Source organism: Trachemys scripta, chromosome 1, assembly GCF_013100865.1.
Source record: "Trachemys scripta elegans isolate TJP31775 chromosome 1, CAS_Tse_1.0, whole genome shotgun sequence".
Lineage (NCBI taxonomy): Eukaryota > Metazoa > Chordata > Testudines > Emydidae > Trachemys > Trachemys scripta.
In genome coordinates, this window is record NC_048298.1 from 46,040,320 (window position 1) to 46,065,321 (window position 25,002).

Sequence of the window (25,002 nt, forward strand, 5' to 3'; positions counted from 1 at the left end):
GCGGCAGCGGTCGACTTGCCGCTGTCCTCACAGCCAGGTAAGTCGACCTAAAATACGCAACTTCAGCTACGCTATTCACGTAGCTGAAGTTGCGTATCTTAGGTCGACCCCCCTCCCGCCCCCGTAGCGTAGACCTAGCCTAAGTGGCAGTTCTGCAGAAAAGGACTTGGGGATTACAGTGGATGAGAAGCCGCATAGGAGTCAACAGTGTGCCCTTGTTGCCAAGAAGGCTAACAGCATATTGGGCTGCATTAGTAGGAGCATTGCCAGCAGATCGAGGGAAGGAATTATTCCCCTCTATTTGGCACTGGTGAGGCCACACCTGGAGTATTGCATCCAGTTTTGGGTCCCCCACTACAGAAAGGATGTGGACAAATTGGAGAGAGTCCAGCGGAGGGCAATAAAAATGGGGGGTGGGGCACATGACTTATGAAGAAAGGTTGAGGAAACTGGGCTTGTTTAGTCTGCAGAAGAGTGAGGGGGGATTTGATAGCAGCCTTCAACTACCTGAAGGGGGGTTCCAAAGAGGATGGAGCTAGGCTGTTCTCAGTGGTGGCAGATGACAGAACAAGGTGCAATGGTCTGCAAGTTGCAGCGGGCGAGGCCTAGGTTGGATATTAGGAAAAACTATTTCAGTAGGAGGGTGGTGAAGCACTGGAATGGGTTACCTAGGGAGGTGGTGCTTGACAAAACCCTGGCTGGGATGATTTAGTTGGGGTTGGTCCTGCTTTGAGCAGGGGGTTGGACTAGATGACCTCCTGAGGTCTCTTTGAACCCTATGATTCTAATCCTTGAGCTGGGAGCAGCACTTACAGTGTGTATGTTTGGGAGTGGAGGTGTGAGGAATGGAAATCAGCTTCTTATACTTCCCACCAGATCTACATGTTGCAGAAAGTGGTTTCCCCTCCCTTCTACTCTCAGGGGATGGAGGATGGGTTTATTAGATCAAAACAAATTAAAAGTTCATGAAGAACAGGTTCAGTGCCTCTGCCAGCACCTTCCCCATCCCTGGATGTGTGTGTTAGGATGAGGTGGAGGGAAAGGGGGGATTGAAGAAGTTGAGAAAGCCAACCTTTTAATACCACTCTGGGCCACATCCTGGTCTTTACCACATCCACTTTGTGCTGGCTCCTGGCACAAAGCAAACCTGAAGCTGGCAGATTCAGCTGCCCAAGAAGAGTTCCATAGCATGCCCTCCCCTTCCCCTCACTAGCACAGGTTTGGTTTAACAGCCCTAAATCTCAGGGTCCTGGCCCTCAGTATAAAGGGAATACAGGTACTCCACATCCCTTCCCCCTGTAGGCATAGATCTTGCCAGGCATGAGTAAACTTGAGTGCAAGGTTAGACTGTAAACAAGGGTGTGACAGGCTGTGTGCTAGAGATAGTGTTTTCAGGCTAGTTGAGATAAATGGGAACACCTTGAACTGATAAGCTTGAAATGTAGATAAGGCGAGGACATAAGCAATTATCACACAATCTGCCCAGTGTCCAAACCAGTTAGAATCCAGAATAGATGTTCTGAGCTAGGAAAAATATATATAAACGGTGCAGTGACACAGGTGATTTGGTATTATGGTATCACCTTGTACGCAAACCCCAGGTCTGGGCCCGGCCAATGTGGGCATAGAGCTGTTACATGCCTAATTAAAGTAACCTGAGTGACTAACAGAGTTTTTCGATCCCAGAAAACAAGATGAAATGTTCTCCTAGAACTGGATGAGATGTTCTGGGTAAGCCGAGTGGAAAAGGTCTCGAAGGAAATCCTGAAGTTCCCCTTCTACTGGTATAGACCCTTGGAGCCGGTGCAATTTAAAACATCCTCAGGTAGGGTGACCAGCGGTCCTGATTTTGGGGTCTTTTTCTTACATAGACTCCTATTACCCCTCACCCCCATCCCGATTTTTCACATTTGCTGTCTGGTCACCCTATCCTCAGGGCAGCTGCAAGATGTGCCTCAGGATCTGCTTTTTGGCCCCAGAATGAGGGAAGATATGAAATGTGGCTTAAACCACCATATTTCCCATCCTGGGCTGTACCAGGTGTGGAAGGGTTAGATGACCTTGAGGAAACTACTGGTCCCAAATAGCTTTTTTTGTGAACTTGGCAGGCTATTAGCATCTTTTGGTATTCACACAGCATTGTGAATTCTCAGACTGCATTTCAAAAGGCAAGTCAGAACATCCCCTGCTGCTTGTAATAGGTTATGTTACATGACTCCAGTCTTACTCTCCCATCTAGTGGAAAAGTATGTAATCATACTTAAAGGGCTAGTCTACATTGGCAAGCCTCAGCAGCGCCTTAACGTGGCTTGTGTGGTCGTGGCAGAGCGCTGGGAGAGAGGGACCCTTAAAACATAAATAGGCAAACCTGCAGACCCCCCAACCAGAGGCAACACGTGGGGGTGGGGCACGTGGGACAACATACCCCCCTTCTCCCGATTTCTGCCTTCCATTTGGCCCTGCTCCCTGAAGTGCTGATGTAGCAGGACAGAGCAGTGGTGTATCTCCTTGGCTAGTTGCTGCCTGCTAGTGGAGCCAATGGCTGTGAGGCAACCCCTTCTGATAGCAGGGGGAGATCTTTCTTCTGCAGTAATTTTGAAATTTTTGGTTGCACCCCTCCCCAACCCACACAGGCCGGGTGACCTGCTGGGGTGAGTTGGAGGTGGAGATGGCGCTTCCTCCCCAAGTCCCGCCACCCGAGGCTGGAGCCCGAGTCTTGGCAAACCTCCTGAAACCTGCTCATGCCCCCCATCCCTGGTTGAGAAGCAGTGCTGAAGAAGATTAATATAAGAGAATGCCGGTTAATGTATAAAGTTTTTTCCCCCTTGCAGGGAGGTTTTGCCAAGTTTATAGAAGTCTGCATTTCAACACAATTTCCTTGCCTTCTAGGAGTGGCAAAACCCTGCAGGAATGAGTCTATCATCAATTCACACTGTATTTTAATTTGAACAGTAGATTCCATGCTGCCTTACTTTAACAGTTTTTAAGTCTTTATTTTACCTATGGTTTTTAATAGTTATCTCTTAAAAAGAAAAACCCTGATGGTGATAGTGATAGTGATAGTGGTTCAGAAATGCCAAAACAAAAACAAAACAAAAACCCAAAACAATTAGCCTGATAACGCTAAACTGCTCAGAGAAAAATAAGTGTTGTGGACAATTTTGAAGTCTTAAAACTATACAGTATTAATACCCCTCTGAGAAGAAGTGGGTGCATCCCCGCCACAAAGAGTATTGTTGTAGGCTATTTGCAGACACCACTACATTGACTTACACTTAGTTATTATAACCTTGAAGCCTAGACAGTTTTTTTTTTTTTTTAAAAAAAGCTTAGACTTTCAAATAGTTCTGTAGCAATTCGAAAATAACCTGTAGTTACATGGCTTCACAATCACACCATACACGAGGCCCTATTTATGACATAGATCCGTTCACCTCTGTCTTCCAAGCCATCCTGTGCTCTGGATAGAAAGAGGCTTATAGTTTCCAAACCTGGTCTGTTCCACACAAGGGAAATGGCCTGCCACCAGCTAGCCATACAACTCTCAATCTTTTTCTCCAGAAAGCCTATGGGGTCTTTCACACAAGCATAAGGAGAATCCCCAGCAGCTCTTTGAAGCGTGTTATATTGTTTTCATGCCTGACACTACAGCAGGGCTTTCCAAACTATGGTCATACCATCAGCAGTTGGGGTGGCTGCAATCCCTAGTATGTGGATGATACTCACAATGTGAGTATCTTTTGCTTTTCACAACGTGACCTCTTATGTATGGTGCGCGCAAGATCATGATGCATGGAGGATACCATTTTGCTCTACAAAATGGCATCCTCCACACAGCCTGACCTTGCAAATAACACACATACAAGGTCACGCTGTGCAGAAGATGCCATTTTGTAGAGCAATATGGCATCCTCCATGTGGCATGACCTCACAATATGGGCATCCAAGGTCATGCTGTGTGGAGGATGCCATTTTGCTCTTCAAAAATGGTGTCCTCCATGCTGTTTGGGGTCCTGGGAGGAATTCATTAAAATGGGGTCACACAGCAAAAAGTTTGGGAACCCTTGCTCAAGAAACCAAGGGAAGCCAATTAAAACTGAAACACTGGAGAGCAGATTCAATTCCATCCAGTAGAGGGTAGTACTACACTGGTATCATGCTGAATGTATTCAGACAGTAGAGCAGACAGATGTTAAAAACGTCCAAGCAGAATAAAACAGAGTGGTTGGGTTTAGAGATCTCGTTTAAGCCTCCCAACTTTAACAGCAACTCAGACTGCAATCCTCACCACTCCTGTTGCCCACATTTTCTTGTCTCAGTGAAAAGATAACTAGTAAATTCAAGGTTAACATAAATGAAAAGCTGATCGGGTTAAGATTTTGTCCATTTGTGGTTACATCCTATTTAAAATATGAGCATTTTTATTTCAAACTAGTATGATCAACTGAATGGATTTTCAGGTGTGTTTCCTCCTCCTGACTGATGAGCTGCTGCAACACATACTCGGAGGTCTGCATTTCCTTTATCAGCAAAACTTGGACTTTTTTTTCCCTTCAGTACCCATTTATACAGCATGATTCACTTTACAGACTACTTGCTTTACTTTTAAGGCCATTCAAGAGAGGAAGGATGGGTCAGTAGTTAAAGGCAATACACTGAAATAGTTATACTGGTAAAAGCCCTAGTTTGGATCCAGAATCCAGCATACTGAGTTTACTCTCTGCTGCAGCAGAATGTCTAAATAGAGAGTGAATGTGTCATAGACCTTGTCTACCCTAGAGACCCACCCAGCGTGATATAGTTATATAGTACAAAAGCTATGCTAGTATAAGCACTTATTTCAGTTCAAGAAGTAGACTAAACTATATTGATGCAAAACCAGTATTCTGCATCCAAACTAGTGCTTTTACCAGTATAACTATTTCAGTTAAGAAAAATCCACATTCCTAACCGACAATGTTATACCAGTAAAATTTAAATGTAGTCAGGCTTTAGTAGAGCCCAGACTCTGGTGGGTGGGTGCGGGTGGTGGAAATGATAATATGGGAGAAGTGGAAGTTTTTTTGCTGAGCAGGAGAAATACAGAATACTAATGCTATAAAAAAAACTCATAAAGCCACTATCTGTTTATTGCACAGAAAATAGAGGCCATAGCCAATCTTGGATTCAGGAACAGCATACCATCAAAGTTCAAGCAATATTTCAAATAAATTACTTGAACATGGCAAAAGTTAAGTTAGCAATTGTATAATACTCCACAAACATTAACTCAATTTCAACGTAAATTAAAATCATTTTAACTACAGCTGATCTCAGACAAATGCTTATGTATTTTGTTGGAAGCAGGGGCACAACACATTTAGTTATCAAAACAAAGTGTTTTTCCCCCCCATTTCTCTCAGTGTATAAAATAGAGGAATGGAGTTCCTATTTATGGCCTTGATTCAGCAGGATTCTTAAGCATGCACCTAACTTTTAAACACAAAAATAATCCCATAGTCCCCATTGAAGACCACTCACATGCCTGAAGCTAGGCACTAGAGCAGAGTGAATTCTTTCAGCCAAAATTCCTTTCTTCCCCAGTTCAAAAATTCAGGTCAAGCAAAACAGTATGAGGTTGTGCTGAATTTACCAAAAATTGTTCCAATTGCCTCCTGAAACATTTTCTTTAGACTTTTTTTTTTTTTTAAAGTTTGGATTTTTCCATTCAAAAAAGCTTTCATTTCAAAATTTACTTCAAACTTTTTATAAAGCTAAAAAAAACCTAATTTGGTTTTAAAGAATAGTCAGCAAGAAAAAAAAAAAATAAAAAGCTATTATTTGCACAGCTCTACAAGGCACAGCTCAAGTACTTGCCAAATTATGGCCCTCATCCTGTAAACACTTGAGCATATGCTTTAACAATAAAGTATTTGAGCAGTCTGATTGAAGACAACAGCATTACTGTACTTATACCCCAGAAGTTAAGTATATGCATCAGTGTTTGTAGGATCAAGCCTTATATTTTAGCCAAGTCACACTTGTACTCACCTCCAGAAGTGTAGTTCAAATCCTTCACATTTATCCTTGCATTTTAAGCATGGGGCACCAAATCCTTGTTCATGACCTAAGCCCATCTGTTTAAAAGTAAAGTGAAAGCTTTTATGAGACTTAAAATTATTTTTAAAGAGATTATATTTTGCATCTCAGTTTCCATTATTTTTCCCTTACATTTTATGATCAAGACCTTAAGTGTCAAAGAAAAGAAGTTTGAATAATCAAATGACAACTTATGGAGGATGACATTTTAGTCATTGAACCAAGAACAGAGGCATAAAAGCTATTCCATCTAGTTTTAAAGGTAAATACAGAAAACATTTAAATTGTACATATGTTCAAATGATGGATATAAACTACAGTCAAGAACTCCCTCAAGACATTTATAGGCATTAACTTCAGTCAGAGGTCAGGAATAAAAGAATACAACATCACGAGGATAATGCCGGATATTGCTTAGATGTTATTAGCCACTGAATAGCTAAACGTATCCCGTCCTCAATAGTGTTGTAATCAGTGTAGCATATACTGTTCTCAATCATTACCATTGGCCCACCTCTCTCTGACACAACAGAATATATCTAGAGAAGGGCAATGAGAGTAAACAGTAGGGGAATGCTTTCATATATGGAGAGAATAAAAGTGGCTCATATTTAATTTGGAATGCTGAAAAACAGGAGAGAGTATAATAAGTGGTATGATAAAAGCCAACAATTGAGTGATATTTGCCAGTTGCATAATACAGCAACGTAGCAGTGAAATTAGAAGGTCGAATAATTTTTCAGCTATCAAAAAAAGTTAAAAGGTATATCAGGGTAATTCATGGAATCACCAACATAGATTACTGCTAAGGAGTTAAAGATTCCAAAAAAGGACTAGACACTTGAAAGAACAGAATTTTTATTTACACTTGCTAGAATGACAATGACCATCAATCCTTATAGTCATATAGTGCAAAAAAATACTCCTTCTCCACCCACTAGAATGCATGTGTACACACACCATTCTTCAGATTGCCAGCAGTATATTTGATGTGGGAAGAAAGGAAGCAGTGGTGTCAAATACCACTATATCAGAATAGACTAAATTATTGGTTAGATGTAATATGGTAATTCTTATGCCTCTAAAACAATGAAGCAAAGCAAATCTTTTTATAGTTTAGTCCAGGGTTTCTCAAACTTCATTGCACCGCAACCCCCTTCTGACAACAAAAATAAGTACATGACCCCAGGAGTGGGGGGGACCGAAGCTTGAGCCCAGTTGCCCTAGGTGACTGGGCCAAAGCCCAACCCCCAATGTCCTGGGTGGGGGAGGGCCAAAACCGAAGCCCAAGGGCTTGAGTCCCAGGAGGAGGGCTTGTAACTTGAGCCCTGCCACCCAGGGCTGAAGCCCTTGAGCTTTGGCTTCAGCCCTGGGCGGTGGGGTTCTGGCTCTGGCTTTCGTCCCAGGTAGTAAGGCTTGGGCTTTGGCTTTGGCCCCCACCAGGGCTGGCTCAGACTTGCTACCCCATTAAAATAGGGTCACGACCCACAGTTTGAGAACCGCTGGTTTAGTCGATGGTTCAAATTAATTATTCAGCAGCTTATGTTGCAGTTTGCCATCTTAGATAGAGCTCTAGTTATTCTTACTGCAGTATTTGTGATATGAGTAACATACCTGGAATTGAGAAATCTGCACTTACGTCAGACTGATGAACAAGCCTTCCAAGACGGAGCTAAATAAACTAATGTCATAGGAAATGCCATTTCTGGCAGTTGAAAGATTAATCAAGTGTCTATTAGTGTCACCTTATTACCCTTGAACTCTTCTGTCTGTGGTCTTTGGGCTTTTCCCATGAATCCATAGTATGGGAGAGGACATATTTTGTCCTCTACCATTAGCTACTGCCCCATAACTTAACATTCCTATGCAAAACTCCGGAGCGATTTTCCCTACTTCTTTCCCCAAAAAACTAGCATTTCAAAGGTGCATCCTTTAGATCATGGCTGCACCTTCGTCACCCTGAAGGTTCAAGGTGATGGATCCTAGTTTGCACGGTCAGTTACCCCTCGCTGGATGTGCTAACCTGAACCCAGCTCAGCAAATGTTTAGAAGATAATGGATTTATAGACAGGACTTCTCTCAACCGTATTCTACTCTATTAAATAGGAATGTGACAAATTAACATCTAGCTCACTTGGCTAAAACAGGTCCCTGCAGGGGGCCTTCCAACTGGGGTTCAGGGATAAGACACGCTGATGGGAAACTCACTAATCATTTAATTGGCAAATCCTAGCCCTTGTCTGATGGGGAGGTAGGGTGACTCTAGGTTAAGTTTAAATGGATTTCGAAAGCCAACCTGAGGGCAGGGAGAGGTTTGGAAATACGTGGCTTTGGACCACTGAAGTTCTCCAAAAGTAAGAGGATTTAAAAACCACTTAAAATAAACTCTGAACAATTTCATGAATATTTGATAATCTCCCTCCCAATTCTTCTCAGTCCTAACTCAGACTGCCTGCAGAGAATGCAAACTAATGCTAAGCAAGATCACTTTCCCTGTATGCTACAATAGGCAAAAATTATTCTTGCTTTAAAACAGAATGCCAATAAACTTTATTTACCTTCATATTAGAAGCTTTTAGAGGATATCTAGTATCAGTTACTTGCATGTCATTTTTGTTTACACAGTACACTGAAAGAAAGCCTGAATATTGCAGGCATGAACAATAGATGCATCTGAAAAATATGTGAGAAAGATTTCCTTATTGAAGATTGCCCGGTCTCGGAGGAAAAGAATTTAGGATTTAAAAAAAGGTCACTTACATCATCCCTGTTTCCTGCATAGCTCAATGACCCGATAAATGGACGAGCCATTGTTTATAGAGCCATGATTATCTCCATTTTATCTTGACCAGCTAATCAGGATTATCGGTGATTAATAACTTATTCTAGTGCTAGTCTAACATGTCCAACCAAACAGCAAAACAGAACCCAACAAGCATGGTTACACAAAATACCACATCGACTATCAGCCATCATAGATGAAAGACACAAAGTCAGTGAAGGAAAAACCCAGTTTTAAACAAAGATCAAGAGCAGTGGTGGGTAACCTGCGGTCCATCAGGGTAATCCGCTGGCGGGCCACCTGACAGTTTGTTTACATTTGCACAGCCGCCCGCAGCTCCCAGTGGCTGCAATTCCCAGTTCCCGGCCAATGGGAGCTGCGGGAAGCGGTAGCCAGCACGTCCCTGTGTCCCGCGCCACTTCCCGCAGTTCCTATTGGCTGGGAACTGTGAACCGCAGCCACTGGGAGCTGTGAGTGGCCGTGCAAATGGAAACAAACTGTCTGTCAACCACCAGCGGATTACCCTGATGGCCTACATCATGCCTGTGGGCCACAGGTTGCCCACCACTGATCAAGAGAGTCATTTAACTTAAGCACCCAAAGTCCACCTCATTGCTGGGTGCCTACAATATTTCACAAACCTCTGCTGCATTATGCATTTGTTTTATGCAAAATAAGATTATGTTTGACAAAACCTACCGAAGTATAGAATCAGAAGTTCGGTTGATAAAGAAAACTGTGGATTTAATATACCTAGACTTTTGTAAGGCATTTGATTTAGTACCTCATGACATTCTGAATAAAAAATTAGCACTATGCATTATTAATAAAGCACATATTAAATGGATAACGAAGTGGCTAATGGATCTCAAAAAGTAGACATTAATTGGGAACCATCCAATCAGGGTGTTTCTAGTAGGGTAACACAATCACTGGGGATACAATCTGCAGATGACACAGATTGGTGGAATGGTAAATAATTATTAGAACAGGGTAGTCATACAAAGCAATCTGGATCGCTTGGTGAGATGGGCCCATTGAAACAGAATATGCTTTTTAAAAACACAGTTATATGAAAGTTAAACATCTAGGAACAAGTAATGAAGGTCAGACCTACAAAATAGGGGACTGCATTCTGGAAAGCAGTGACTCTGAAAAGGATTTAGGGGTTATAGTGAACAAGCCATACAATAGGAATTCCCAGTGCACGGCTGTGGCAAAAAAGGCTAATAAGATCTTTGGATATATGACCTGTGGAGTAGCAAGGCAATTTTATGGATAAAAATATGGAAAGAGTTAAATAGGGACAGCCTAGGGTCCTCGTGAACTAGTTACTTTAGAGAGCTTGAGTTGTTTGATACTTAACCCCATCTCCATTTCCATCCCCTGGCCAAAAAAAAAAAAAAAAAAAAAAAAAAATTCTGAAGTTTCTGTAAAGCGGTTAAGCCTGTAAATTCATATAGATTCACAGGGTCCAAGGCCAGAAGGGACTATTATGATCATCAACTCTTACTTCCTGTATAACACCAGCCATAGAATTTCCTCAAAATAATTCCTAGTGCAGATCCTTTAGAAAAACATCCAATCTTGATTTAAAAATGGTCAGCGAGTAGAAAGTTGTTCCAATGGTTAATCACTCTCAATGTTAAAAATGTGTGCCTTATTTCCACTCTGAATTGGTCTAGCTACAACTTCCATTCATGTTCAGAAATACACTAGTCTCTACCCCACTATATGGTCATACTCATTGCCTTTGTTGACAGTAGAACTACTCATTCCACCTCCCAAAATAGTTATTTAGCATCCATAAACAAAATTGTTGCAGAGTTTTGTCCTTCACGTGTACTCTGCACTTGCCAGCATGTGTCAAGTAATATAGTCAAAGAATATTTAGTAGATGTGTCTTTTGCTTCAGCAGTAAGGACTGACTATATTCATAGAACTGTAGTCAATATTCATTAGCGGACTACAACAGACCACATTTGGTGCATTCGAACAGTCCCCAAATTGGCAGGGAAGATAATGAAATGCATTGCATTTTTTCCATTCCTCTTCTCAAAATGGCATGCTTCTGAAACTTCTGAATAGCACTTTATGTTGGACCTGTGGTGCTGTTACTCTGTGCCAGACTAGCCTGTCAGTGTATCCAAAAATATAACAAAGTGCACTGAATATGCACATAAGTAGGGAATGAGAGTTTGAAAAGAGGATGGAATCAATTTCTCCATAAATGGAATTATGGAAGAAACTGTATAGATAGGTCAAATGAAATGCTGCCAGAGGAAGGTTTCTTCATGTCAACAGCTGTTGAAGAAAATGTTTTTTAAGAAAGCTATCCAAAAAAATCTGGTATTTCAAACAAGATTGATGATTTAGGGACAGGTTGGGTATGGAAGATAGTATAAATGTAGTGAACATCTGCTTCATGCTCCTTTCATGACTCATGGGCACAGTGTTTTAAATGGTTACAGCTAAGCAAGTGCTACCAAAAGTAAAGAAGTAGATAAGGAAGTGTTGAGAAAGTAGATAAAGTAGATAAGGAAGTGTTGTTTACTACATCTCATAACACAAGAACTACGGGTCACCAAATGAAATTAATAAGCAGCAGGTTTAAAACAAATAAAAGGAAGTATTTCTTCACACAACGCAATGGTCTTAAAAGACTACTCTACTCCATTCCAAGCTGAACCAGCTGTCACAGTTGACCATCTATAGATTTCAGAACTTTTAGCAAAAGCTTGCTGCTACTCAATAACCCCAGTGGCTGTATGTAAGCTTTTAATAGTTTGTTCATATGCGTGATATATTATAGCAGCCCTGAATGTCTACTATTAACCTGGATTATCAGGGATTTATAACTAGACCGCAAATATTTGACTGAGGCTGAAATTTGGCATAAAAGACTTCAGAGTTCCCCACCGACTTTTTATCAGATATGATTTTAAATCAGGCTGACAGCATTTTAAAGAGATTTTAGCACTTGCAAAAGGGCCACTACACTGGAAATCGAGGTCTTTTGTTTTTAAAAACAAAGTTAAGAGTATGGACAGTGGATGCTTCCCCACATTGTTTCCCCAGTGCCTCACTGTTTAAGTAGGTAGTCCCACCATAACAGGCAAAAAGCAGTTTAGTCTCTGTGACCATTCAATCTGTAACCTATAAACCAAAGTCACTAATGAAAGGGTGATGTTAGAGTGCAGAACATCCTGACATTTCCGGATTCATATACATTGTAACGCGCCTGCCTTGGTGATATGCTAAGACCTGAAATAGATTGTTACCATCGAGTATCACTTTCAGTTGCCATTGCTGTTTGTGATTATTCCTACCCACCACAATATGGATGACCAATGTAGCATAGTGCTAGAAACAAAGAAGTCATTTGTAACCACTCTACTAGTTTTGTTTTTGTTTTTTATGTTTATGAAATACAAGCCCCAAGAGTTATCACTTCTAAAGTTGGGTACAAAAGAGATAGAAGTCACCTTAGAAGAAAACAGATCATCCAGTGGTACCTCATCTGAGGAGGTGTAGTCAAGATACCTGAAATTTAACTAAAAATTTCTATTACAAATAAAAATTTGAGAGGAGATAGTCCACCAGAATGCTAGCACAAGCTATTAGGAAGTGTCTTTAAAGATGAACATAGTCAGAGTCACACCCTCTTCCCAACATAGTACCCACACCTAGGGGTTAGCGCTCAGAATTCTGAGCTGTCTTTTGTTTTCCTTTATGCTTAACTGAAGAGAAAGAGCTAGGTGAAGGAGGTAAAGGACAGAAAAGACATAACTTAAAATGTCATTTCTAGAGAATTTCTACTGCAAGGCTTCCTTTCTCACTCTTGAGTGCCTCTCTTCCTTTAAAAGCCTCCTCTTACACTGGAGCCAGTGAGGCCTATTTGATTTGGCTGCCATCATGAATCACAGAAACTAAACTAAACTAGCTCCATGAAAATTTCAACCTCTAGAATCTCCAGAAACAAAGGGTACCTAAATACTTCCATTGTTTTCAGATCTCTTCAGAATTTAACAAGTTGTACAAGACGTTCTCCAAAGTTCTCAACCCAATGAAAACAGAGGTTTTTTCTCAACTCTTAAAGCATCCACACAAGAAGAAGTGTCACGTTAGGGTACGCAATACTTCATGTTGGAAGAATCTGCAATATGCTGTATTCTTGGATATATTATTTTGCTTTCTCTTGAGAGAAGAATCATCCACATTATTCAAGTCTTCAAAGCAAACACGAGGGAACATACTTTAAGTTCATTCTTTTATACAGGCGTCCTTGGGAGCTTTGTAGAAAACTATAAGTTCTTCTGCTTCAAGCATCAACTTTTCATCCATGTGGATGTGGAAGAGTCAAGAGAAAAAGAAAAAAAATACTTTCCACAGTGCCCCACAACACTTTAGAAAAAGTCACACAAAACAAACAAATCACTGACAGACCCTAATTTAGTTTAGGGAATGTCTAAAATAAGTGTAAAGACATGGACAAAGAGGACAAAATCCACACAAGAGATTCAGCTGCTGGGAGTACCATATTGATGCTATTTTGATCAGGTGATTATGTTTACCCTCATTGTTGGATTGGCTTTTACAGTAGATAAACTTAATGAAATGGAATTTGAAATAAAATCAAGGAACAGATAAGAGTTGTGTTAGATTTCACATTCCATTTCTTATGATTGCAAGTTATAACTACAATTTATGAGCAACCCACCAATAGAAAGAGTTACTGTCTTGATGTAGAGCTTTCCTACGTAGGTGTAGGCTTCTGAGACAATGCCTATGAAATTTAGTGGCAGCTATATGTTGTGACAGATTCAGACAGGAAGAATATAAGAGTGCTGGAAGACAGGTATATCAGTCTTCAGAATGAGCAGGCCCTTGTTCCCTGGATAGCCAAAAAAAGGCTACTCCAGGCCAATTAAGACACCTGATGCCAATTAACCAGTTAAGGCCATTAGGCTAATGGAGACAGCTGGAACAAATCAAGGTCCCACTTATACTGGTTAAAAGCTCTCCTTCCAGTGCTCTTCAGGAGGCTGAGATAAAAGGAGCTGGAGGAGAGGAAGCATTGCTGAATCCTGAGGTAAGGGTGATACTAGGAAAAGGGGACCATGGGGGAAGTGGCCCAAGGAATCAAAGCAGTGTCAGTGGTGAAGGGAAAGCCAACAGCTGCTACCATTAGGGTCCCTGGGCTGGAGCCTAGAGTAGAGGGTGGGCCTGGGTTCCCTCCCCACCCTACAGAGATCACCTGGAGAAGGGAAGCAGGACTCTGTCCAGGCAGGAGGCTGAATTGTGGTTACTGAGCTCTATAGAGCAACAGAGACACTGGGGTATTCCCTTCCAATCTCCCATACTGGCTGGTGATGAAAGTAACTCCAGAGGCTGAGACTCTTGCTGCTACATGGAGAAAGAGGTCACATTGGGGCCTTTTTGAGTTTCTGAGGCCACTGAAACTGCCCAGAAGCATAGGACCCACCAATACAGGCTTGGGACTTTGTCACAATGTGTAATAAGGGCATCATGTTACACCCTTGCCCCCCCAGTACATGCCACAGTTTTATTATTGTAATCTGTCCTAAAATAGGATGGTTTTACAGAGGTATGAAAAAATAAAACATACCAAAAATTTGCCTAGGATTTAGATTAGGTCCAGTTCTGCTTAATATGTTCAACACTACACTGATAAGGCCTCAGCTGGAGTATTGTGTCCAGTTCTTAGCACCACATTTCAGGAAAGATGTGGAAAAAACTAGAAAGTCCAGAAGGGAGCAACAAAATTGATCAAAGGTCTTGAAAACATAACCTATGAGGAAAGATTGAAAAAACTGGGTTTTGTTTCTTCTGCAGAAGAGAAGACTGAGGGGTGGACATACCTTTTCAAGTACATAAAAGGTACTTTGCAAGGAAGAGGGAGAAAAAATGTTCTCCTTAACCTCTGAGGATAGGACAATAAGCAAGGGGTTTAAACTGCAGCAAGGGAGGTTTAGGTCAGATATTAGGAAAAACTCTCAGGATGGTTAAGTTTTGGAACATATTGCCTAAAGAAGTTGTGAAATCTCCATCACTGGAGGTTTTTAAGTACAGGTTAGACTAACACCTGTCAGAGATAGTCTAGTTATGTAGTTCTACATTGAGTGCATGGGACTTGACTAGATCTACTGAGGTCCCTTCCAGTCCTACACTTATAATTTAGGAGCATTTGTGGGAGAAGAAAATCCATTTAACAATATTAAGAGATGCCAGAAAAGTGTTTGTATCTAAGGAGAACATTAGTGAGGATGGTCATAGCAGCACAGACAACAGTATAAATCATGGAGCTGCCTGCAGCAGAAAAAAGATTAGTATACAAGTAGTGAAAATTCATTTGTTACAATGTTCTCTAGCTAAAAATTGTATGCAAGAGTCAGAATGTAAACATTAAGGCATTGGTACACTGCCTGGTGATAAAGCCTAAAGCTATTAAGGAGACTTACTTCTTAAAATTGTCAAAGAATGCTAGTCGTGTTTATTCAACTTGTACAAGTATTTGCTGGCTGCATACACATCCAGCTGTCAGAGATATGGGAATTACAACCATGATCATAACACAAGACAAAACCATTGTCCACCTTTCAATTCGATCCTAGCGGGTTTTTTTTTTCTCTCGGAGTACTCATCTTTGAGAGGGTGGGGAGGGGGCATAGGAAAAAACTAACTAGCCACATACAGGAAAAGCATCACTGTCAACAGTTTATTTTAGTCTATTCACACTTTAGTAAGTTTGGTAGCTTGCATCTTGTACAACAATCATTTATGCAATCAATTGAAATTGGACAATTGTGTCAGGAGACACTTTTAAAATACAATCCTAAAGGGGGGGGGGTGCTTGATGTAACAGTGTATTTAGTAAAGAAGGAAAAATATTGATTTTCTTTCAAGTTCCCCTCATGCTTTGTTCCGTTTCAGTAACTGTAAAAAAACATTATGAATCTGACAGAGCTGTTCTTTATGACAAAGGAGGATGTTAACCATTATACTTTTAACAAATCTCCGCACCAAACATTGTTAGTGACCTTGTTGTTTGGGCCTCCTTACTTTTGCTTGTAAGGAAAGAACTGCTCATTATCTTTTCCAAACACACTTGAAGATAATCATCTTTTAGCATCTTAGCCTAAGCATAGGACAACTCTTTCACTTCAGAAGCGATTTGCTGATTGGTAGAACACACTTCAGACAGCCAGTCAGGATGCACCATGTGAGCATTTCTTCATTTTTATTTTCTTCAAATGAAGAAAAGAAATTGTTCTAAGATCAATTAACAAAAAATGGAATTAGTCATCCCCTTCCACCTCCTTTTTTTTTTTCCTTGCAGGCAAAATTGTTAATTTGTACTGAAAAGTTAAATGGATTTTTTTTTTTTTTTTAAACACTACATTGATAGTGACTGGGCTGAGCTTTCTGTTGTAACTGGTTTCCATGGCAGTAGTAACCAAACAGAAGTGTCACAAACAGGAAGTGTATTTCAAGAGCAATTACTGAACCATGCCCTGCAAAACACAAAGTAAACTGCTCCCATGTGTACTTTAAGTGTCAAGTTAGTGTTGAGCTTTTTCTCAAATACCTTTACTATAGATTTCCAAAGTTGTTTCTCCATTTGCATTCAGTTTTACAACATACTGGAGTATTTTGGCATTCTATTTGTGGGGAGGAAGCAGACATTCCACATTTTTAAGAGCAGTGCTTTGATCTTTTTCTATCAAACTATGTAGACATTTTTACAAAGCAAGTACTATACCATGGAAGATGTACAGAATAATAGTACTCATTGACCGCTTTTCCTTTCCTCTGGAAAGCCATGCTTACAGCATGATCACATTGTTTGTAATGCAGGATGGACTATGACCTACTGACTCATTTTATGAAGTTCACCAATGTAACAGACAGGGCAAAGCCAATTCAGACTTGAGCTATGGCTACACTATGAGGTGCCACTAAAAGGCGTGCAGTGTAGCTGCTGTTTGTCAGCAGGAGAGCGCTCCCCCCGACACAACTTCCACCTCCTCCTCCCCCCTCGAGCGTAGCAGCTTTGTTGGCAAAGTGCCTGTGTAGACAAAGCCTTAGAACAAAGGTCTTAACAGGGAGTTTAATGAAGTGTAACTGTTCAGTTTTCTTATGTCCCCATAGTTAAGTTAAAGTTGTAGAACAAGACTAAACAAACTATTTCTAGCAAATACAATATATGCCTAACATGTCCTCAAATATTCAGCGTACTGTACTTTTTAGGTTACTTCTATTGTATAATCTTCCGTTCCCTCTTTAGATACAAGGCATTTTCATTATCCCTAGTTTAATAACACTTTTAAAAAAATCATCATTGAATTAAAGTAATTTTGTGGGGAGTAGAGTGGAAAGAGGACATTTTATATATTTAGAAAGTGAAATTAAAATTAAGAAGAGAACCAAGTTTACTTATTCCAACTACTGTTGTACTGTTAATATTGTCAGTGTTGCAATTTCAGGGCAGTTTTGGGGGACTCTCAATCTCCTGAGTACACAGGTAGCTAGCTCAGGAACTCCTCTTAGCTGGGCAGCAGTGGCTCCCTCCCCCAACACAGTGCAGGGAGGAGGAGTTAATGGAGGTAACAGCCCAAAGGAAGTCCCTTCCCCTGTAGCCTGGATGGCAGCTGCTGGAGAAGACAAGGCACTGGGGAGCAGGGGAGAGCAGAGACCTGCATTTTTGTATGCTCACATTCAACCTGTGGTTTACAGGTTGAAAATTTAGCTTGCAATTGTCACAAAACACACAATGGGAGTAGTTCAGAAAATAGGATACAGACTAAAAAAACCCTATCATGTATATTCTGTTCCTAAATTTCATGATTTTTAGGGCAAATCTCTTGAATTCTGGGGTGCTGATCCAGTCTGAGCTCATGGGTTGGTAATATCACAATCACACACACACTAAGAAGATTAAGTTAGTGATTGCCAAATGAGTTAGACAGCTGAAGGATTTTACAGTGTTCAGGGGGAGCTAAAATGAGTACTATAGAGCAGGCAGATTCATTACTAAGTTAAGAAGAAAAAGCCAGAGCCTGATCCTGAACTGCTTGTGCCCCTTGATTCCCCCACTGTCTCCACTGCAGTTCTCCTCAAAGGATTTTAAAATAACTGAACTACAGAACAGTTTAAAAGAGAAGGGCGTGGATCGAGAGCACAGCTTCCTGCTACTTTGTATCCTCCTTCTCAGCTCTTGGTTTGGAGGGGAAGTAGTCTCTGGGCTTGTGTATATTAGGCTATATCTATACAGCACACTTACTTCAAGTAAGCACACCTGAATTTTAGTCTAGCCTGGGTGTGATCTTCCCCACTTCAAAGATCTACCCATGTCAAGGCTGCTTCCCCACTCTGAACTTTAGGGTACAGATGTGGGGGCCTGCATGAAAGCTTCTAAGCTTAACTACCAGCTTAGATCTGCTCCGCTGCCACCACTCCCGATGCGAATTCCCTTCCCTGGGTAGCCTTGAGAGACTCTTCACCAATTCCCTGGTGAATACAGATCCAAACCCCTTGGATCTTAAAACAAGGAAAATCAATCAGGTTCTTTAAAAGAAGGCTTTTAATTAAAAGGTAAAAAATCATCTCTGTAAAATCAGGATAGAAAATAACTTTACAGGGTAATCAAACTTAAAGAGCTCAGAGGACCCCCCTCTAGCCTTAGGTTCAAAGTTACAGCAAACAGAGGTAAACACCCTAGTAAAAGGTACATTTACAATTTGAGAAAACAAAGGTAAACTAACACACCTTGCCTGGCTGTTTACTCTCAAGTTTGAAATATGAGAGACTTGTTCAGAAAGATGTGGAGAGCCTGGACTGATGTCTGGTCCCTCTTAGTCCCAAGAGCGAACAACCCCCAAAACAAAGAGCACAAACAAAAGCCTCCCCCCCCCCCCAAGATTTGAAAGTATCTTGTCCCCTTATTGGCCCTTTGGGTCAGGTGTCAGCCAAGTTACCTGAGCTTCTTAACCCTTTACAGGTAAAAGGATTCTGGAGTCTCTGGCCAGGAGGGATTTTATAGTACTGTACACAGGAGAGCTATTACCCTTCCCTTTATAGTTATGACAACCCACATTAATGCATCCTCACCATTTGTGCACTTGCCTGAGTGTCTGGGGAACATCCCATGGTTCTTTGTTCTGAGATGCACTAGGAACTTTCCCAGTTAATTGTAAGAACACTTGCCTATCCTGGGGGGTGAGGAGATGGGAAGAGAAACTGGGAAGTGCATAGGACTCAGTGATTTATTTATTTATTTATTTATTGCCTGTATCCTCTCTGGAAAGTGAGCAGGTACCAGCTCAACTTAAAGTGGAGCCCAGGCTCTAACCCATGGCCCCCACTCAGACAGCCAGCTTGGACTTAATGCACCTCCAAACCTGGATAGATGGTACAGGGGTTAAGGCTAAAACCTGGGTAAGAGCCCTGGTTAATTGTCCAGCATAGATATAATCTTAAAGGTTTCAGAGTAGCAGCCGTGTTAGTCTGTATCCACAAAAAGAAGAACAGGAGTACTTGTGGCACCTTAGAGACTAACAAATTTATTAGAGCATAAGCTTTCGTGGACTACAGCCCACTTCTTCGGATGCATATAGAATGGAACATATATTGAGGAAGTAGTCTTAAAAAAGCTGTGCCAGTGTACCTATTGTTAAAAGGATCCAGTTACAGCAAAGCAAATCCCTAAAATAGTGTTTGAACCAGTTAAAAAAATAAAACCCACACTTGAACCAATTTGGCAATTCAGTAAGCATTTGCTTTATTATTTTAGTCCAAATTAAAGGCAATGAAAGATTTCATAAAAATGGCCATACTGAGTCGGACCAATGGTCCATCTAGCCCAGTATCTTGTCTGCCAACAGTGGCCAATACCAGGTGCTTCACAGAACAGGTAATCAAGTGATCCGTCCCTCCAGCCTCCAGCACACAGAGGTTATGGACACTTCAGAGCATGGTTTTGCATCCCTGTCCTTCCTGCCTAATAGCTATTGACAGACAGGAAAGACAATGTGTGTGGGAGTAGGGAGGAAGAATTATAGGCTCTGATTTTGTTCTTTAGAGCTTGAAAGGAGACCTAGAAGTATCATCTTAGAAGCTTCATCACTTGATGTTTACTCTGCTACTAAATACAAGATACCCAATATATTATAGAAAAACCAATACTGAATTGTCAAGGGATGTCTCTTTTCCATTTCTAGTGTCTATCAACATTGTATCTCGAAGTTTTCATGCCACACTCTGCTCAGTCCACTGAGCCTTCAGTTTTTTAGAACTGAACTATTTCAGGACAATGAATTGCTGTTGTGCACCAACTACACAGTAGATTTAGGGCACCAGATACAAAAACATCCATTTCTAACTTCTGACTAGACACCAGGCCCAGTTTCTCTCTACGAAAATGAGAATACGTTCTTCAGTCTGGACATAGTGATTACTCAATTATCTTGTCAACTCTGGGGTGGCAAACCTGACAGACATTATTGATAATTTTGATTAATTGTTTTAGACAAAGACAGTTGGATAAAAGTGTTAAGAAAATAAAGTGAAAAGGGGCTTGGAGACAAATGGAAGAAAAGAAAACAGGGTTCAATAAAGAGTAGAGAAAGCATTAGTAAGAAAGACAGCAGGGATTCATTTGTTGTGTAATGTGGAAATTCAGGGCTGTGGCCCTTTTGTAAATTCATGGCAATATAAAACAATTTTAATCAAAACACTATTCCACCCCCCATTAGGGAAAGAAAAGCAGTTGTACAATGAGGGCTGGTGATTTACTTGTAAACACAGGATCACACCGTGAAGCTTTCAGTTCATCCTGTTGCTGATCTGTCAGAGGGTTAACTTCTTTTCTTTTGAGAAATGTAAATGTATTCTTTTGTTTAAAAAAAAAAAAAAATGGAGGAGAGGTGATAAACTTTGGTTTATTAATGTTTGGGAGGAGTCTTCCATATCCCTGACTTCATAAGGTTAACTTATGAAAATGCAGCATGCTGCTCTTCTTATTGTGTCAGCTTCAAAGTTTGTAGGTCTCTGATATCTGCAGAAAAGTGTTTGGTGAAAGACTAGCTTTGGAGTCAGAAGTGAAAGTTGGGTTAAAAACAAGACAGAACAAACAGAAAAGCCCTGTGTGTAATATTATCTTTCACTATTTCCATTATCTGTTGTATGATTTAAAGCAGGTGTTCACCCATGACCATTTTGCTCAAACCAATACCAAACTATTAAGCAAAAGTAGGTGTCATCAGGTTCTGTTATCATAACTGATATGCTAAACTATGAAAACACAGGTTTGAAACTTTAAATTTTAGATTTACTCTTCCCCCAGCTCTTCATTGTGTACAAAGATGAAATATTTCAGAAAGAGTGGGGACCCTGAGGTTGTCAAACATCTAAATATTTTACAGGGGCTTAGAGTGCATTTCATAACTGTATTCAAAAAAATTGAGGTTTTTTTACTAATTAAGGTTCCAGTTATATAAGAGACTGTGCAGGCACATCTCTGCCATTCTGTACAGCCCCATTAAAATCAATGGATCTCTGTGTGGCTGCACCCATCTACCGTCAAATGCAAGATCAGGGCCTAAGTGATTTTATAGAATCTGCATACAACATTAATCAATTTTTCCATAGAGATTACATCACCACACACTAACTCAGTGTAAGGTTAAGACTTAGGCATATTGGCTATACTTGAGGAGTCAGAAATGAGGAGTTAACCTACAGTCCCATGACACCCTTGTCATTTTGGTAAGTTTCTTTCTAGTAGACAGACATTTCTTAAATCTTAGGCCTTGGCTACACTTGGCAATTCAGCCAAGTGAAGCGCAAGTGTAGTTGTGCCGCCAGCACTGCGAGAGCTCTCTCGCAGCACTGTAAGTACTCCACCTCTCCGAGGGGAGCAAGCATGCAGCACTGCGAGCACTGATTACACTGGCGCTTTACAGCGCTGCGCTGGGGGGGAGGGCATCTTCACACCCTTGAGTGCAACAAGTTGCAGCGCTGTACAGCGCCAGTGTAGCCAAGGCCTTATAAACATTTCCACTTTTTTCTAAACAAAAGAACATTTTGGATGTCTGCAGGTTTGGATAAGAGCAATAAAATCATTTATAAATCTCTGTACCTAACCAAATACAGTACCACAAAAATGTAAAACATTCACACTTTAACGCAACCTTTGTTCCTCAAGACAAGTTTTGACATAACTATTTAAGACTCTTCCAGGTTTAAGTTTCACACACGCATTTGTCACTAGATCTGGAGTTCTCAAACTTCATTGCATGGTGACACCCTTTTGACAACAAAAATTACTACATGACCCCAGGAGGAGGGGCCAAAGCCTGAGCTGCACCACCATGAGCTGGGGGGCCAAAGCCGAAGCCCCAAGGCTTCAGCCCCAGGCAGGTGGCCTGTAACCTGAGCCCCACCACCCAGGGTTGAAGCCCTCCAGCTTTGGCTTCAACCCCAGGCAGTGGGGTTCAGGCTTCAGCTTTGGGCCCCAGAAAGTCTAAGCCAGCCCTGGTCATGACCCCATTTTAATGGGGTTGCCCATTCTAGGGTCCCAACCTACAGTTTGAGAACTGCTGAACTAGATAAAATGAAATGGCAAGGTTCCTTTTTAAATATCAGTTAAGTTGAAACCACACTAGGAGAAAAAAAAAATGACAACTCCTCAAATCTATTTAAGGCATCCTTGTTACAGAATTCCACATATAATATTCCATCTGCCTTTCCAAAATTCATTACTGAAGAAATTTGCATTAAACTAGAATTTTGACTCTCCATCTGCTTCTCTTACTTATCTCCAAATCAAATAATTGTGATGTCCCAACAAAAAGTTTGATATCACGTAGCAAAGAGCCTGTTTTCCATGTCAATAAAACAAGGTCATCAATAGACAAGACATACAGAAAATGAAATCCATAACTGACTCAAAAGGGAATATTCTTCTCAAAATGAGTCAATTGGTCTCTAGAGTATCCTTAAAGTATACTGACTGAATTAGCTAAAGATTTCATTGAAGATACCCTTTATACACAGTATATACATGAACACAGGTTAGCATGTTGGGTATTCTTTCAGGATTCAATTGTTCTAATATGGCACTAAATTTTTTTGTTTTTTCCTATCAGGTAAAAAAAATTATGGGCTGCAGGATCATGAGTCTGGAGAGCAATTTTCTGTATTTAAACAATAGCCACTGCAGGTGGCGAGAAACAGTCTTTGGCTTAGGGGCTGGGGAAGGACAGTGGGTGATGGTAGTAAGTAGTTAGTAAACTAGTCATTCAGTGCCTCTTATTTTATGCAAGTTTAATCTGGTCACATTAAACAACTCTTCCTATAATCTTCTACTTTAAGAAACAAACAAATTACCAACTTCCTCCCAGCCACCACTTTCACACATACCCACCACCACTACCCATATTTAGGAGTCTTTGAAGGGTAACAGCAAAGCTAGCAAACCTGAGCGAGAACAAGGGAGGGGCCATGCATCATGCTCTGGGGTTGGAGATCTTCACCTCATATTCTAATGGGATCCAACTCAAAGAGCCCCAGTTAACTGGCACAACTCTCACTCTCTTGAGAAGACAGCAGCAGCTTGAGGGAAAAGTCAACATCATTCAAGCAGATCCTGCCCAACATAAGATTTTTGTGGGTGGGGACCCACTCCATAGCTAACGGGGGGAGTATGATTGAAACAGGAGATGCATTCTCCTGTGTAGTGAGAATATCTATCCCCTCCCGATCAGACACCGCAGACCGGACAGCGGCTGCGATGGATCTGAAGGGGGCAGGGGGCGAGGAGAGCAGACAGGGCTGCTGCTATATAGGAAAAGAACAACGAGGTGCAGCAGCGGGGATCTGGAGCCTTGTCCGCCCCAAGAGCGCCCGGGGCAGGTAACCCAGGAGCCCGCCCAGCGCAGCACAGCAAACCCCGCCCGTACCTTTTTCACTTTGCTCTCCAAGTCCATTGTCTCTCTCCGCTGGGAACAAGGCTACTCGAGCGGAGGTTCAGCGGGAGACGCTCACCAGCGGCACGCGGATGTGGTTAGGGCTGCGCTAGCCTCACCCCTGCTTGCACCCAGCCAGAGTAGCTCTTACACTCAAACTTCCGCTGCCCTGCGGCCGCGTCTGCCGCGGAGGGAGTGGCAAGGGAACAAAGGAGCTCCCCAGCCAATCCCGGTGTAGCGGCTCCCTGGTCTGCGAGCCAATCAGAGTCTCACACCGGGCTCCAGCTCGCTTGCCGGCTGAGCAGCAGCCCGGGGCTTGCAAAAGGCCCGACTCAGGGGGTGTGGCGCCTCCCCGGTTAGGGGCTGCGCAGCCGCAGCGGCAGAACGAGCGTGCTCCGAGTCTGGTGCCGGTCTGGGAGGAGTTGCGAAGTTGGATGGGGGCAGAGGGCGCTGAGTTGGGCTTTTGAATCATTCACAGACTGAGTCAGCTGATAAGGTCATGGAGAAGGTATTTGCTGGCGCAACTCTCCAGCTTTGGGCAAATCCGCCTGGAAGTTTGGCTCCTCCCAAAGAAGGGGAAATGGCCTGAAATCTAGTGATGTATTTTGGCAGGAGACAGGATCAGTGCCCGCCTCTCTAAAACTGCCCTCACATGTTCGATAACTTCCCAGGCTCTGTTTTTTCTGGGGTTTGCCTTGTCCTTTGATAAATGTATTTCCTCTTCCTTCAGCGCTACTGCCTTTGGGCAACTTGCCCCACTCTAAGGAATTTCACCGATAAATCACTGCGGTCCGAGGATGACAAAGCAGCTCAACTGAATGTCAAGATGACACAAGCTATGTTTAAAGAAAATGTCAGAGGGTTAGATTTTTGGCTCTGTCTATGCTACAGTTTGGGCCATCTGGCTAATTGCAGGCTGCTTGGCTGGGGCATCACTTTTTGCTCTTTTGTGGTTTGTTTATTGTATTTGTTATAATTTGTATTCTAGTAGTGCCTAGAGGTAATTAGAAAATTGGGGAGTTAGGCACTGAGGGATTTAGAGCAAGATTTTTCAAGGTATGTAGGTGCATAAAACTCCATTGGCATTTGGCAGCCACACACCCGGGCACTTCTAAAAATTCCATTAACAACGGGATTTACGAAAGTACTTAGGGG

At 41.7% G+C, this 25,002-nt stretch overlaps 1 protein-coding gene across 1 annotated transcript in view; it reads right to left on the reverse strand.

Moving 5' to 3' along the window:
- The window catches only part of TES (testin LIM domain protein), a 36,593-nt gene extending 12,386 nt beyond the window's left edge, over nucleotides 1-24,207 (reverse strand). Inside the window, exons 1-2 of the mRNA XM_034768989.1 lie at nucleotides 23,842-24,207; nucleotides 6,031-6,116 (exon numbers count right to left, since the gene is read on the reverse strand). Coding sequence (XP_034624880.1) covers nucleotides 6,031-6,116; nucleotides 23,842-23,868 — 113 coding nt within the window. The 5' untranslated portion in view covers nucleotides 23,869-24,207. The remainder of the gene's footprint in view (nucleotides 1-6,030; nucleotides 6,117-23,841) is intronic.
- Between the last annotated feature and the right edge of the window lie 795 nt (nucleotides 24,208-25,002).